This window comes from Prionailurus bengalensis, chromosome A1, assembly GCF_016509475.1.
Source record: "Prionailurus bengalensis isolate Pbe53 chromosome A1, Fcat_Pben_1.1_paternal_pri, whole genome shotgun sequence".
NCBI lineage: Eukaryota > Metazoa > Chordata > Mammalia > Carnivora > Felidae > Prionailurus > Prionailurus bengalensis.
This window is the reverse complement of record NC_057343.1, coordinates 138779219-138795974: the sequence shown is the minus strand read 5'-3', so window position 1 is coordinate 138795974 and position 16756 is coordinate 138779219. Positions and strand designations below refer to the sequence as shown.

The 16756-nt window shown below is 39.1% G+C and overlaps 1 protein-coding gene across 2 annotated transcripts; it reads right to left on the bottom strand.

The window, feature by feature from the left end:
* Window positions 1-462: 462 nt before the first annotated feature.
* On the bottom strand, window positions 463-7036 carry BTF3 (basic transcription factor 3). 2 transcript variants are annotated; one of them, XM_043591907.1, is made up of 6 exons: window positions 6878-7036; window positions 6228-6296; window positions 3165-3278; window positions 2247-2448; window positions 1267-1323; window positions 463-766 (listed from the first exon to the last, which is right to left on the bottom strand). In XM_043591907.1, the coding sequence occupies exons 2-6, from the start codon at window positions 6294-6296 to the stop codon at window positions 720-722; spliced, it is 489 nt and encodes a 162-aa protein (XP_043447842.1). In that variant the 5' UTR covers window positions 6878-7036; the 3' UTR covers window positions 463-719. The 2 variants fall into 2 exon arrangements, with proteins under 2 accessions (XP_043447842.1, XP_043447831.1); XM_043591896.1 differs by having other exon boundaries at window positions 6640-7013.
* Between the last annotated feature and the right edge of the window lie 9720 nt (window positions 7037-16756).

The following is a 16756-nucleotide window of genomic DNA, read 5'->3' as shown; positions in this document are numbered from 1 at the left end:
ACTACTTTTTACACGTGTCTTACAGAATATCCTACAAGGGTTATTAAGAGATTACTTTCCTTTTTAGATAACTTTGGGTTACAACTACAAAATGGAGCTACTCCTCCCTACTTCATAGACTGGGGATTAAATGAGAGAAAATTAAATACAATAATATATTAAGGCACTTAGTATACATTTAAGAGATAGACCGTATTAAGAGAAAAAATTCATGCTCAAAGGAATATTTCATTCTCATTTTATAGTTATACCCATTACATAAACCACTGTAGCCCTGAGGATTGCTGGAGAAAAGTTTTAAAATATAACTTTATATCGCCTGTGTTACATTATATGGCCATTTAAAATCTTTAATCAAATTTCATCAAAGATTACCAGTCATATTACATGCCATGATTAGCTATGAATAACTTTGCTTTCTGTGTACAAATTAGTGTCAGTGAAATAAAAAATGAAACCATATACTAGGCAAAGAACTTTATTAATCTTGTTTCAAACTTTATTCCCAGGCTTCTTCAGCTTAATTAGCTGCAAAGAATGAATTGTGTATAAGCAAAAACTGAAAAGAGCTGCAGTGTCCAGGGGGCTTGGGCTTAAAAATATTAGAGATCTAGATTTTATCAGATCCATGAACAAAATTTTTAAAAAGCAGTCATAATATAAAATAGCAGCTCCCAGTAACTTCTTCAAGTTTTATCTTCTTCAGAAGTTGACTCAATTCAGTTTGCTTCATTCTTGGAAGCTTCATCAAAATTCTCCACAAGATCTAGAAAAAGAAAAAGGTAGAAACTCTGACAAAAGCCAAACCTACACATCAATGGATTTTAAAGAGATTTACCAAGTAAATTGCCTCCTAACTGCCAAGAGTTTTTCTGATTTTAGAATAGTTACACCATACCAAGACTCTTGAACGATTTCTCCATGCCTTCTCATAAATTTATTGATCTCGAAGTAGGAAACAGGGGTCTCTTCTGTGATCTATTAGTTATTATATTCATGTGACAACATACATTTTTTATTCAATATTTAAAGTTAGATACCTATACCTACCTGGGATCCCAATCAGAAAAAACCAAGTCTACAAATTTAACTCCTAGTTAAGTAACTCTGCATTATTTTTTCCATTCTAAAGAAGTGAGGTTCATGTCTACGTTTCCTGTTCTTTACCTTATTACCTCCCCCCACAAGGTACTTTCCTAGAGTATAAAGATTTTTCATTCTTCCTTGCTAAGATTCTCTAATTTAACCACAAGTGAAGGTTCCTACCTGGAACTTCATCATCATCATCCTCTCCGGTAGCAAGTGGTGCCTTTCCATCCACAGCTGTGAAAGCGAAATATATGTTACACACTTGTTACGTTTTTAATAAACATCAACCACAAAAACAGATGAAAGGCCAAGCATTGTTACAGTTTATATTCATGATTACAACAGTGACATTTGGGATTTCATCCCTAAGTCCAAGCATTAACATGGCAGTCTACAAATGAACGAGAATGTTGTTAACAGCCAACAAATCCAATTCCATACCCTTCTTTCAAGCCCTCTGGCCACCACAGGCCCTGAGGTAGTACGAGAACAACAGAGTGCCCCCAGGGTAGAGGTAAACCCATATACCACAGCACGGTAAAATTTCTTATGGGAGACAAATCAAGAAGCTGTTTCTCAAATGCTGTTTTGTTAATGGCATAAGGGAGATGCTTAACAAACCTTTACTGAAATGAACATAAAAGGATCAAAAAATTAAATGCCTTTGATTGGTGGTAAGCATCCACTTTTTAAAACACAAAAAGTAAACTACACTTAGGAGTTGAGACCTCACAGTACTAGCCCTGTAAGATTTTCAGTGGGATACTTCCAAAACCTACTTCAGCTCTGAAAGCCTTTCTAGAACCTCTTTCTTAAGTCTCTCACTGTGATACCCTCTCTCCCAACATATACATATGTACACACACACATACACACACACCTCTCTCTATACAAACACACACACACACACACACACACACACACACAGATAAACACGTAAAAGGTCTAGCACAATCCACTGAATCAAGTATTAATGATCGATCACAGCATACTAGTTAACTTATTGAACACACCAAGAACACTTAAAAGCAGTGTAACAATCGTTTTTAGAGGAAAACTGGCATGTCCAAATGTAAAGATATTTACATCTACTTGAAATCTTAGAAATTTACTGACAAATCAGTAACGCTAGGCAAAACCACTACTAGGAAACTTACATTGTTTGGGCAGAGCTTCAGCCAGCCTTCTTAAACTAGTCAGACTGTCTGCACCAAGTTGGTTTAAGATACTGGGTAACATTTCTGTCAGCTGCTTTGTCTCAGCATGGCCTGTAATGGTGAAAGTGTTCGCAGCCAGGGATGCCTGAACTTTAGGGTTGTTAAAGTGGATCACTGTTCCTTGGTTTGTGAACATATTCACCTATAAAGAAAAAAAGTTTTAATTAGCAACACCCACCAACATTCCTTTAAAGCCAAACATTCTATTAAGCAAAAGCTGAAGTCTGGCTAAGTAATCCACTATTCCACTGTGTAGCACAGGTGCTATTTTGCCTGGAATGGAAAGTGCAATCTAATCACTTTCAGACTCAGCAATCTCCCTACTATTAATGGAGTGAAAGATTTTTTTTTTTTTTAATTTTTTCAACGTTTATTCATTTTTGGGACAGAGAGAGACAGAGCATGAGCGGGGGAGGGGCAGAGAGAGAGGGAGACACAGAATCGGAAACAGGCTCCAGGCTCTGAGCCATCAGCCCAGAGCCCGACGCGGGGCTCGAACTCATGAACCGCGAGATCGTGACCTGGTTGAAGTCGGACGCTTAACCGACTGCGCCACCCAGGCGCCCCAAGGAGTGAAAGATTTAAAAAATCATTTAACTCATGACCATTAAAATTTTTTTCTACCCACATCTTGTTCTATAAAGAAATAAAATTTGGGGAACCTGGGTGGCTCATTAGGTTGAGCATCCAATTCTTGATTGTGGCTCAGGTTCTCACGTTCATGAGACCGAGCCCTGCATGGGCTCAGGGTGGACAGCAAGGAGCCTGCTTGGGATTCTCTCTCTCGTTCTCTGCCCCACTCATGCTCTCTCAAAAATAAATACACTTAAAAAAATAAAAATAAAATTTGACACTTACTTCTTCAATACCAGAGATATTGTTTACTCCTAACTTCTTTAAGGAGAACTGAAGTTTTTTATCATCTGCTGTAGCTGTTCTATGAACCACCTTCTTCTTTCGGCGAGCAGTTCCCTGAGTGAGAAGATAACACACATAAACAACCATAACAAACAGTTTCTAATTCCTTTCTGACCTTTGGATCTGTTTAAGAAAATTACTCTAAGTATAAAGTTTTAGGCAGCAAATAGGCAATGACGGAAGCCGAAAGAGGGTAACAAATCCTTAATAACTTCTCATTTTGTCAGATATAAACAAATTATCTTTTCAAAATCCTATTATTTAGATTATGTGCTCCAGAAGAGCAGATAAAGAAGTGGCATTATCAACCTAAATTAGGCCTCATTAAAAGCTCCATATTCAGAACTATTAACCTTTTTGGTTTTTTTACATTAACCGATGAAAAATCAACATCCATTAACAGTCACAGGCAAGACAATGTATGACACATTCAAATGAGTCTGTACATAGACTTCTGTAACACCGAACAGTAAAATCTGAAGTTCTTATCTTAATCTACAAGGCCCCTACATGATCTGCTCTGCCCCTATAATGCTGTTCTTGACAACATCTCTATCACATACGTATTCTCATCTTCAGCCACAGAAACCTCGTCTGAGTTCCTTAAACAGATGGAAAAGAGCCTGTGCACATACTGTTCCCTTCTTCCCCTAGCATCTGCACTGGCTTCCTCCCTTACTACAGATCTCCGTTTTTTGGCACCATTATCAGTGACCTTTCCCAAACACCCGATGTAAAAAAGCAACTCCAGCAGCCATCGTCTTTTATCTATCCAGGTTTATTTTTCTTCATAACAATTATTACTATAAGAGAGAAATGTATTTTATTGTCTGCCTCCCCTCACTAGAATGTAAGCTTCCATTCTGTTTACTGCTATAAAAAGTTTAAACCCTTTACATGGTATAAAAGGCTCTTTAGGGAAAGGCTACCACCTACCTGCCTCAATATACCCCAACCTCCATACCAATTTCTATTTGTCCTTTAAAATCCTGTTCCAGCCTCTTTCAGGCTTTCCCAAACCTCTGTAATTAACTGTCCCCAAGCAAAATCATTCCCACCCTTGTACTTCGGAAACACTTCTACTGAACTATGTATATTACACTATGAAACAGATCTTTCTTTTAGAAAGATGCCTATCTCCCCTACTACCATTAAAGCTCCCTCAGGGACCATGAACTTCTTAAATTTCATATTCTCAGGACTGAGCACAATAAAGGCTTAAATAATGATAGTTAAACCAAATAAAATATCAACAGCCAAAATAAATACTGGTTACCAGACCCAAAAAAACCTTTAAAAATAGACACCACCTTGATGTAGTTATGTAGCTATCTGGTTTCCAAATAATTGTCTCTAAATCTCTCTAATAGACACTCTAACTGCTACTGTAGGATTATAAAAACAAAACGGACACACCTTCTATACATTCCACACACTTCACATGTGTAGAGTTCCATTTTCACTGATATAATTAAGATATTATCAATGTTCTGATCAGATACTGAATAAAGCATTTTTACAGGATCAGAGTAACCACAGAAAGATAGCACACAAGCACATTATTCAAGTTATTTCTTGTGAAACTTGTACCAAAAGAAATGATAGTTAAAAACACCAATATAAGAATATCCAAACACTGACCCACAAAGGCTATAATGAGTTTCTCTGGGACCTGAAGGCCACACCTAGCTTTTAACAATTGCTAAGAAGGCCAAGAAACACCTACTGGTTGTTAATTGGCAGGTGCAGATCCTGAAGACTACCCGCTTCAGGAAAAAAAAAAAAAAAAAAAAAAAAAAAAAAATCAGGACACATTCATTGTTGGCAAAGTCCAGGAATTTAACAGATACACATCTCCTTATTTAAGTCTAAGTGAAACTTTTGGCTATTTCACAGAATACTCTATTTGAAAGCAAATGTTTAAAGTTGGGAAAAATAGATAACAAGCTTGGTAGCAGGGAAGCTTTACAAGTTTTACCAAGTAAAGACACGCTCTGTTCGGACAAGCTACCACACCTTGTTAAATACTAGGAATGTGCTAACACAATGCAAAATACAACTAAGTAGATCTCTGTCTAGAGCAGTCTTCTGATTTAAGTAAATTACTCAGAAAACAATCTAAAAATTTCCAAGTTCAAAAAAGAATACTCTTGAAAATCAGTATCAAGCAGAAAAAAACCCCAATTAACCAAAACTTACCTAAAAGCCTAGCAATCATTCTCATTCTCTCAGTTTTAGCATGTTTACAAAGTCAAAATTGAGAGCTTATCTGCTTAGGTAGTATTTTCAAATCCATAGTCACTGCTCTTAAATTTTGTGATGTACCTCTAACAAAGGTATCTCCCAAATATCCTAGAAAATATACAACTACTCTGGAATGCATTTAGCTAAGAAAGTATTACAGAAAGGTCTTAATGTACAGGGAACACAAACTTCTACCTGTCAAGTACAATTATCCAGAACCTGACATTATAAACTGTAGTTCAAAAGACAGGTGGAACTTAAATTCAGAGTTACCTTAATTATTTACCAAAAAAAAAAAAAAAAAAGAGAGAGAGAGAAAGAGAGAAAGAAAAAAGAAAAAAAAAGGCATCAGCATAGCACTGAAGGTATACAACTTAGGACAAAACAAGTTAGGAGTAGGAGGGCCACAAGGATTATCTAACTGAAATGACACATTTTCTTACTAATCAACTTAGAAAACATTTTGTTGTACTGAAACACTGTAACAATGAAAACATTTTCACAGAAGTAATGTTTATAAGTGGTCTCTTCACCTAGATTCACTTTTTTTTTACTATACAACATGCGTGTCCCACTGATACACTCTACTGTATATCATTTAACCCCGCCTCCTCCTTCCCACCCCACTTTGCGAGCTCGATGAAATGCCCTCTAGAGACAGTGACAAGCCAACAATACCAAAAAAACAACCCCCAAAAAACCCAAACCTGGAAACTTCAACAACAAAAAAAAAAACCCCAAAAAACTATTAAAACTTACTTTCCCACCAATGCGCACTTGTGCTTGCAGTTTGGCGAGTTTCTCCTGGTTCATGATAGTTTCTTTCATCTAGAAAAACAGGAAACCCTCAGCGAGGAAAGGTCTAGTTATCTCCAGCATTCTACGCTCGTTATTTCCCAAGACATGAGCAGAAGAAAAAACGTCCTAAACAGGCCGAGGCCTGAATCCCCAATCCACCCCGCAAAGCTCCCAATTTCAGTTTTGGGGGAGCGCAAAAGGCACCCACCTTCCTACCCCTCCTCCACGACTCCCCCCTCCCTGCAGGCCCGAAAAACGGGCGCTAATCCATGCCTGATCACCCCCGGCCCCCCACCCCCGGCCCTGGCCCGGCCTCGGCCTAGCCAGGGCCTGCCCGGCCCGGCCCGGCCACTCTCCGCAAGCCTCGCGGTACCTGAGGCTCCTGTCCTCGGGTTCCGCCGCGAGGTGGAGGAAGAGACGGCGTCGCCTCGCCCCCAGGGCAGCCGCCCCTGGCTCGACCTCGCCCCCGAGAGTCAGCCTGAGTGGGTGCGCCTGTCCGTCGCATCGCCTTCCTCTCCTCAGCCCTGTCCCTCCCTGTCTCGCTCCTTCCGGGCACTTCCCGCCCCCGTTCCCGTCCTCCTCCCACGCCGGCGTCCAGAGCCTTTTTGTACCTTGTTGGAGCGGAAATGGGACCGCGCGGGGGACTAGGGTAGGCGCTCAGGGGGTCTCGGGTGGACCAGCTGAGATTAGGCGCACACACGCGGGGACGCAAGATGGCAGCTAGAGGGAGGCCGGAAGTGATGCAACACTACTTCCTCCTAGAGTCAGGAAACGGACTTCGCTGCGAGCTCAGCTCCTCGCTGCGCACGCGCGGCTGCAGGCCGAGGCGTTTGTGACGGTCGCGTGGGTCACATTTCTCGTCAGCGCGGGCCAGGTTGAGACCTCCCGAGGGACTCTGTGCTGGAGGCACCGCGAGTAGTCCTGGGAAAGGCCATAAAGGAGTCAGAAAGAACGGTTCTTTGCACAGTTAGGGTTGAGTAAGTCGGCCCCGATCCCCAAATTCTTTACTTTCAGAAGAAAGGGCATTTCCCATCTGCGGAAACGCTTGGGGCGCCCAGAGTGTGCGCACCTCTTTGGTCGCTCTCGCTCGCTGGAGGGTGTAGATTGGAGCAGTCGTCTGAATGTTTTAGAATGTTTTAGAATGTTATTTCTACCCTCCGGTAGAAATAAGCCTTTAACAAGACATTTTGGCCAAACGTTGTCAAAATAAGCTAATTTTGCCTTCTAGGAGGAGGAGGTTTGGGTAGGTTGCAGGACCGTGGTTCACAGGTTTTCTGGCTTGAGTGTTCAGAATGCATTCCCGAGTCCCACTCCTCAAAAGCGGTTCATTCGGACTGGGGATGGAACCGGGTAATCTGCATTTCAGCAAGCGTAGCAGGTCTCACCTGAGACCCCTGTACTTGATTACATTACTTGTTTTCTTTAACAAAAAAGTTGACTCCTTGATCCTTATTTGGCACGGATTTTACAATTAGCGATTCACAGTTGAACCACCTTTGTTTCTGAACTAGGTAGTGCAATCAAGGGAGAATTTGTGCCCGGTGTGTTTACAGAGACTTCTGGTGTGAGTTAAAATTTCCTGAACGGTAGGACGAGCTTTAAGACAATGTTAACGTCAACCTACTTATATTTTAAAATGGCGATTTAAGTCAGAATGCTATCTGGTCAGCCTTTTGGTGGTCTTAGCTATGAAAAGCCTTCGCAGGGTCAAAAATGAGTCCCAAATCTCTAAGAAAAATACAATTTATACAGCAGGGAAACTTGCGTAGGTGCAGATTTCTCTTTAATTAAGATGAATCTTTTTGTATACTTTTCACATGCACATTGTTTAAAATGTGATGTCTCTAAGAAAATAGGACATCTGTATTGCTTTGTTAGGGTAATTGTAACAGTTGATATCTTCTTAGAAAACAATGTTGCTCCTATATAAGACAAGTTGAGTACAGAAAAATATGTACTATTAGGCTGGGTGGGTTACTGTAGAGGTCAAGATGACAGTGCAAACATCAGTCAGTGCTATAGAAATATTACAAAATATATATAGAAATAGTCCCCTTTTTGAAAGTATGTCTTTGTTCAGGAACAGATTTTTCCCCTTCTTCCATGTTACACTGAGGGCATTTGAAACTTCCTATTCATATAATGTTTTCTGATTATTCACATAAACCCAAGATTCTTCTGCCTACCTGTCACCTGATTCACCTTTTAGACACCTGTTTTCTGGAAGTATCCCAGGTTATTGTTTATTTTCCTTTGATTCCCATGTTTCTGTCTTGTACTTTTCTAATTTTTAAGACTTTTATCATGTTGAAAAATATGAAAGATGCCCCTCATAGTAAGAAAAGAAAATTTTGAATTTTGACTTCTGCTACATTTGCTTATTTTGTGAATGGTTAGGAAATTCAGGTTCTGCTAATAGTTATATACAAGGCTTTTTAAAAAAGTAACTGAAAGGGTTTTTTTTTTTAACTCCAAAAAAAGTTACTAAGTTACTATCTTAATCAGTGCTGACAAAGGAATAATTTATGATGTGTAGGGCAAATAAAAATTACTGGCTCCCACACTTAACTGCTTAGCTTGAACAAACCTAAGACTCATTTACTGAAGCATTCAACATGTCCTCTGTCAATAGAGCAGGTAAGAAGGGGGAAACTTGTTTGCTCTCCTTGGTTTATAGTTCATGGTCTAATCAAAGTCCATGAATTGTTTTCACCTCTCTGTTGGATTTAAGTTAGCTTCAGCAAGAGGTAAATATTTACTTTGTTTAATATTTATTAAGATCGCATTTTGACCCACAAGAGATATTGGAAATGGCTGAGAATAAATATTCCCACGCTTCTAGTTGCTTTGTGATCTGGCCATTAACTGATAGCCACAATGGACCTTTTTTTTCGTTTGTTTCTAAACCTGCTTGAACTTCTAATATAACTCACCTTTGTCAAGTTAATTTCTGCACCTCATGTGGCTTTTGGTTTAAATGTCTCAGGAAAGCCTTCTCTGACACCCTCAGCCCCATGAAGTTACCTCCATCGTTATTTTTAGTGGTGGTACTTTATTAAATGCAAATGGTGGTTTGATAATTTTGTTGAGTTAATGGATAATTCAACTAGGAATCTTAATAACAATTTCTACTAGGTTAATGTCGAGTGTTGGCTCTTTAACAGCTGGATCCTCAAAGAACTCTTAGGAGTGCTCTTATGAGGTCGGTTCTTCCCATATTACTTTACTTATTTTTGGCCATCTAACTAAAGTGTAGAGAATCAAGATGTGAAGATTGACATGACCTCATCTTCCCTCCATCAATTCTACCATCTCTGTATATCTGAACCTATAAATATTGCCTGCCTTCTTATTACACACAGGAGAATATTCCCTCTACTTGTACTTTTGTGTATTTCATTCAGGACCTTGATTCTTCTGTTGCATCCCCTCCTTTATCTCTCCCCCCCCCCCCCCCCCCCCCCGCCTTGAACTGGATCATCCTCCCTGCACACTAAAATGCCTCGTTATCATGTATCTCAAGAGAAAAGAATATGAAAGACTCTTTTTGACCTCTCTTCCCCTCCAGCCACTACTTACTTTTTGTGTTCCCTTTTATAGCAAAATCTTTCCGAAGAATTGTCTAACCCTCCATCTTGACAATTCCAAAAGGTAGATTCCTAGTTCTTATTTTAGTCTTTAGGTAGCATTGACATACTTGGCTGCTTCCACATTTTTGAAACTTCTTTTTTTCCTCCAGGCTCCCAGAACCTCTCACTTCCTGATTTCCTCTCACTGGCATCTCAGTCTACTTTGCTTTATCTTATTTCTCTGACTTTTAAATATTAGAGTTGCTTACAGTTTAGTCCTATGTTCTTTTCTGCCTGTACTCTCCCTAAACATTTTCATCCATTCCCGTGGCTTTAAATGTCATCTTTAGTTTGATGAGTCCCAAATTTATAATTCCAGCCCTAACTTTTTGAATACCAGACTGAATATTCCTTTTACATTATTGTGGAAAACTTCAAGTACATAAGAGTACAAATAATAGAGTGAACTTCTATCAAACCATTGCACAGTATCAACAGTTATTAAATTAATACATACATACTTTGATTTTATTCTGAATTTTGTTTCAGAAAACTTATATATATATAAGGTCTCTCCGGGAGAAAGATACAGAAAGTTGAGTGCTGGGAAAAGGAGGAGGAGGAGCAGAGGGCTTTTTTGTTTCGCAGAGAACCCTGGTACAGAAGCAGTTGAGTGAACATGGGGAGAGGAAAGTGTGCTTAAAAAGGAAAGATTTACTGAAGTCGTAGGGATGTCCAAAGCATCTTTCTGTTTTGTTTTGTTTTGTTTTTTAATTTATTTTTCTTGGTGATGTCTACGCCCAACGTGAAGCTGGAACTCATAACCCCAAGATCAAAAGTCCATGTTCCTGCATCTGAGCCAGCCAGGCGCCACCAAAGCATCTTTTAAAAAATCTCAGTCACCTAATATAGTCTGTATTTCTGAGACCAGAGTGGAACCAAGGAGGTCAATTACTTTTTTATAAGAAAAAAAAATACTTTAAATGTTTAATTGCTGGGGGAAAAAAAGCCCACTGAAAATACGTTGCTCTCAGAATATGTATTGTCTGCAGTCAAATAAGGATGATAAATGGTAGGAAGCTCCTGGAGAGTCATGAAAGCAAAGCATGGAAGTCTACGTTATCCAAATTTTGCTGATTATCTATTTAGCATACTGTTTATTAAACACACTAAAATATTTTTAAGGGCTTTCACAGCTATGTAAATCTCCCCAATTCTATTATCTTCATGAAGTCTTTCAAATTCCTTAAGATAATAATGCTTTATAGAGGCCAGTTTTCTTTCATTTTATCTTGCAACATTTGCTAGTGTTTATTAGTTGTACTTCAGTTTCTCTATGCTTATATGCTGATGATTCAGTAGGGGCCTTCTTGTGAATAGGATAAATCAAAGTGAGAATTGTATCTTCTACTAGAGTAGAAGCAAGTGCTACAGTAACAGTGCATCAGTATGGCTGATGGAGTTTGTTGCTATTTTCAGCATTTTGGTATTAAAACTGATGTGGCAACAAGAGGAGGAGGAGTGACAAACTGGCAAACTTTAGTTGCTTTAGTGAATTTATGGAATTGTAATTTAAAAAGACAGGAGAGGGGCGCCTGGGTGGCTCTGTCAGTTAAGCGTCTGGCTTCGGCCCAGGTCATGATCTCGCCGTCCGTGAGTTCGAGCCCCGCGTCGGGCTCTGTGCTGACTGCTCAGAGCCTGGAGCCTGTTTCAGATTCTGTGTCTCCCTCTCTCTCTGCCCCTCCCCTGCTCATGCTCTGTCACTCTCTGTCTCAAAAATAAATAAACGTTAAAAAAAAATTTTTTTTTAAATAAAATAAAATAAAAAGACAGGAGAGGACTTGGCATATAAAGAACAGGAATATAGAGAACTTCAAGGAAACTAAAATCCTGCAGAAAAAAATATATATACTGTTTATTTGTGTATCTTTTAAGTGGCTGGAAAATACTGCCAACAAGAAAGTAATGTAAACTTGATACCTTTTTATTTTTATTAAAAAAAATTTTTTTTAATGTTTTTATTTATTTTTGAGACAGAGAGAGACAGAGCATGAGTGGGGGAGGGGCAGAGAGAGAGGGAGACAAAGAATCTGAAGGAGGCTCCAGACTCCGAGCTGTCATCACAGAGCCCATTGCGGGGCTCAAACTCACACACCGCGAGATCATGACCTGAGCCAAAGTCGGACGCTCAACCGACTGAGCCACCCAGGTGCCCCTTGATACCCTTTTTAAAGAAATACTGTAATTTAATACTTGTTAACTTTGCCAACATCCAACATCCTTGTTTGCTTTTCTTGGGAGTCTGAACTTGTTTTTTGTATTTTTTTTTTTTTAATGTTTAATTTTGAGAGCAAGGAAACTCAGGAGCCCTCAAGATCATGACCTGAAGTTAGACTCTTAACCGACTGAGCCACCCAGGTGCCCCTGAACTTGTATTCTTGGTTTAGAGAATAAGGAGTGGTAGGAAGAAGGAAGGTGGTGTAGGAGATTGACACTGTGTGCATTTCATATCATTTTGGAGCTGCAGAGGTATTACAGGTTAAAGTGGTTTAAACTTTGGTCTGAGAAGAGGACACAGAGAGCCAGAGGATAATTAAACTCTAAAGGTATATCCTGGAAGTGGGTGGGGTTAAGACAAATTTAGGAAGTAAAAGTAAATAAATCATTCAACAGTTTGAAGCAGTGTTTCTGGTAGAGAATGCCCGCAGAGCTTAACTTTTTAATAGAAAAAGTGGTTTTGCCCTTTCTATTTTAGGTTACGTTTTAGCACCTTTAACAATATATTCTGCAATTTATTGGGGGAAAATTTTTTAAAGATTTTATTTGCTCAAAGAAAGCAATCTGACTGCAGAAGCCAAATCTATAAGCACTTTAAAATGTAAACTGTGGGATAACTTCATGACTACCAAATTGTAACTGATTCAGCTTCTTGTTTCAGTACTTGATCTTTTCCCAAGCTCCAGTCTAGTGCCAGCCAGGATCATTACACACCCCCAGGGGTATTTCGTTCTTTTGGCTGAAGGGCTGTCCTGAAGTCTACACCCTTTACATTAACTGTCAGGACACCCACTATTCGTTTGTCAGATACGTCATACCGCTTATGTATTACTGTTTATTTATTTATGGACAAAACAGAAGTTGTCAGGGTAGAAAATAACTTAAAAGACGAACATATAATTAGTAACTTCATTTGGTTAATAAAACTATCCATATTTTAAACCTAGAGGACGTTTCATTTTGTATATTCCTGTATCATTTATCACTGATGTAAAAGAATGAAAAAAATCAGAAATAATTATTTCGTTGTTTGCATTTGGGTAATAGATTCAATATTTTTAATATATGGTAGGATGACTGTCTTTTTTTCATTCTTGAAGTTGACCTATTTGCAGGCTTCTATTCCATATACACGTTAGGTTTTGTTAAATTATTTTAAAATTTTATTGAGATTGTATAGATTAATTGGGATGCTTTTATATCTTTGCTAATTGTATGAGTCTGCACTCAGTTGCAATAAATAGATCTGGCTATTTCAAGTATATAGGGATTTAGTATAGGGAATTGGGGCTTAGAATATTATTTAAAAGGCTAGAAGAGTGGACTTTAGCCTAGGCCATCAGAAATTAGTCCTAGGATAGTAGAGCTAGCAGAGCTAGACTGTTAAGGGAGCTGTTGCTATTGCCCCTACCGGTCAGGTGGATGGAGAATCAAGACCCCAGGACTAGAATTATCAGTGTTAAGGATGGACTACCATAGCTACAATGTAAGAATCAAGAAGATACTGTAATACTCAACGCCCACAAAGCCAATGACTGTGCTCTAGAAAGCTGCTGCAGAAAATAACTCCTATATTCACCACCATGCTTGCCATCCAAAAAACAAAGCAGCAGAAAGAAGGCTTTGGTTTTCCACACTCCAGATCTTATTTACATGTACCTAATTGGCAGAAATCATTTACTTCTAGAACACTTAACTGCAAGGATATCTGGGAAATGTAGTTCTTAACTTTTCAACATTTATAGTACAGAAAGTAAGCTTAAAAGAAATTTGAATAAATGCTGAGTGCCAGTCTACCTTATACCGTGAATATAGCACCACTATTATTTCAAATATTTTATGTATTTATTTTACTTACATAATTTTTAAAAGATTTTTAAAACTTTATTTTTGAGAAAGAGAGAGGAAGAGAGAGAGAGAGAGAGAGAGAGAGAGGGCAAATGTGGGAGGGGCAGAGAGAGAGAAGGAGACACAGAATCCAAAGCAGGTTCCAGGCTCTGCACTGTCAGCACATTGCCTGACACAGGGCTCGAACTCACGAACTGTGAGATCATGACCTGAGCTGAAGTCGGAGGCTCACTAACCCAGCCACCCAGGGGCCCCTTCCTCAACATTTTTGCATCTCAGGTTTTCCTTTTCAGTTATTTTATTGTTATTTTAAAAAAGTGTTTATTTACTTTGGGGGAGGGGCAGAGAGAGGGGGACAGAGGATTGGAAGGGGGATTTTCACTGACAGGCTGACAGCAGTGAGCCCAATGTGGGGCTCGAACCCACGAACCGCAAGATCATGACCTGAGCCGAAGTCAGATGCTCAACGGACTGAGCCACCCAGGCACCCCTTATTGTTTTTTTTATTTAGGTAGAGTTGACACACAATGTTACATTAGTTTCAGGTGCACAACTTAGTGATTTGACAAGTTTATCTGTTACCCCCTGTTCACCACAAGTGTAGCTACCATCTGTCCCTTTACATCACTATTACAGTACCATTGAGTGTATTCATTATGGTTTGCCTTTTAATTTTTTTTTTTTTTACGTTTATTTATTTTTGAGACAGAGAGAGACAGAGCATGAACGGGGGAGGGTCAGAGAGAGGGAGACACAGAATCTGAAACAGGCTCCAGGCTCTGAGCTGTCAGCACAGAGCCCGATGCGGGGCTTGAACCCATGGACCGCGAGATCATGACCTGAGCCGAAGTCAGCCGCCCAACCAACTGAGCCACCCAGGCGCCCCTATGGTGTGCCTTTTAATCCTGTGACTTGCTCATTCTATAACTATCTCCCTCTCCCCTCTACCCATTCTGCCTACCTCTCCTCCCTCCACTCACTCTCCCCTCTGGCAATCATCATTTTGTTCTCTGTATTTATAGTTCTGATTCTGCTTTTTGTTTATTCATTTTTTTGAAGATTCCATTTATGAAGGAAATTATACGGTATTTGTCTTCCTCAGTCTTACTTAGCATCATGCCCTAGGTCCTTCCATGTCATAATTTCATCCTTTTTATGGCTGTGTAATATTCCTGTGTGTGTGTGTGTGTGTGTGTGTGTGTGTGTGTGTGTGTGTATACACACATTTTCCTTACCCATTTTTCTATTGATGGACACTTAGGTTATATCCATGTCTTGGCTATTGTAAATTATGCTGCAGTTAACATAGGGGTGCATAGATCTTTTCAAGTTAGTGTTTTTGTTTTCCCTGGGTAAATACCCAATAGTGGGATTATTGGATCATAGGGCATTTCTATTTTTCATTTCCTGAGGAACCGCCATACTATTTTCCACATTGCCTGCACCAGTTTGTATTCTCACCAACAGTGCACAAGGGTTCCATTTCCTCTACGTTCTCACCAACACTTGTTTTCCATCTTTTTGACAAGACAGGCATGAGGTAATATTTTTGGGGGATTCTGATTTGCATTCCCCTAATGATGAGTGATGTTGAGCATCGTTTCATGTGTCTGTTGGCCATCTGTATATCTTCTTTGGGAAAGTGTCTATTCAGGTCCTCTGCCATTTTTTTAATCAGATTGTTTGGGTTTTTTTGATATTCACTTATGTAAGTTTGGATAGTAACTTCTTATGTGTCATTTGCTATTACCTTCTCTCATTTGATATAGGGTGTCTTTTTGTTTTATTGGTGGCTTTCCTTGCAGTGCAAAAGTTGTGTGTGTGTGTGTGTGTGTGTGTAGTCCCAATAGTTTATTTTTGCTTTTGTTGCTCTTGCTTCAAGAGACATATCTAGGAAAATGTTGATATGTCTGATGTCAGAGAAATTATTGCCTGTGTTTTCTTCTAGGATTTTTATGGTTTTAAGTCCCATGATGCGGTCTTTAATCCATTTTGAGCTTGATTTTGGGTATGTTATTAGAAAGTAGGCCAGTTTAATTCTTTTACTATAGCTGTCCAGTATTGCCAGCACCATTTATTGAAAAGACTGTCACTTCCCCATTGTATATTCTTACCTCCTTTGTCATAGATTAATTGACCATATAATTGTAGGTTTATTTCTGGGGTCTCTGTTCTGTTCCAGTAATAAATATTTTTTGCTATAAAATATTAATCAGGTGGTAGTAATATTTTTCACCCTCCTGAGTTTTACAGAACTGAAAATTTCAATGTTATCCTACATTATTTTCTCTGACCATACAGTCTGTTGTGAGCTCAGATCTGCTGAATACATGAAGAGAATGACATTTGCATTAAATCTGTGTCGAAAGCACAAATCATGGTTATAATTTGAGTATCATGGTTAATTTTTATTTTTTTATTTAAAAAAATTTTTTTAATATTTATTTTTGAGAGAGAGAGAAACAGAGTGTGAACAGGGTAGGGGCAGAGAGAGAGGGAGACATAGAATCTGCAGGCTCCAGGCTCCGGGCTCCTAGCTGTCAGCACAGAGCCCCACGTGGGACTTGAACTCATGAACCATGAAATTATGACCTGAACCAAAGTCAGACTCTTAACTGACTGAGCTAGCCAGGTTCCCCCTGTGGCTAATTTTTAGATATTGTTCTTCGCTATTGATTCAAACAAATGAGGAGTAGGTGGTTTTATATACTGATTGTACTCACTAAAACAGAATCATGGCTTCATATTTCCATTATAAATAGCCTTTTCACATACATTATCAAGACTGAATTGAGC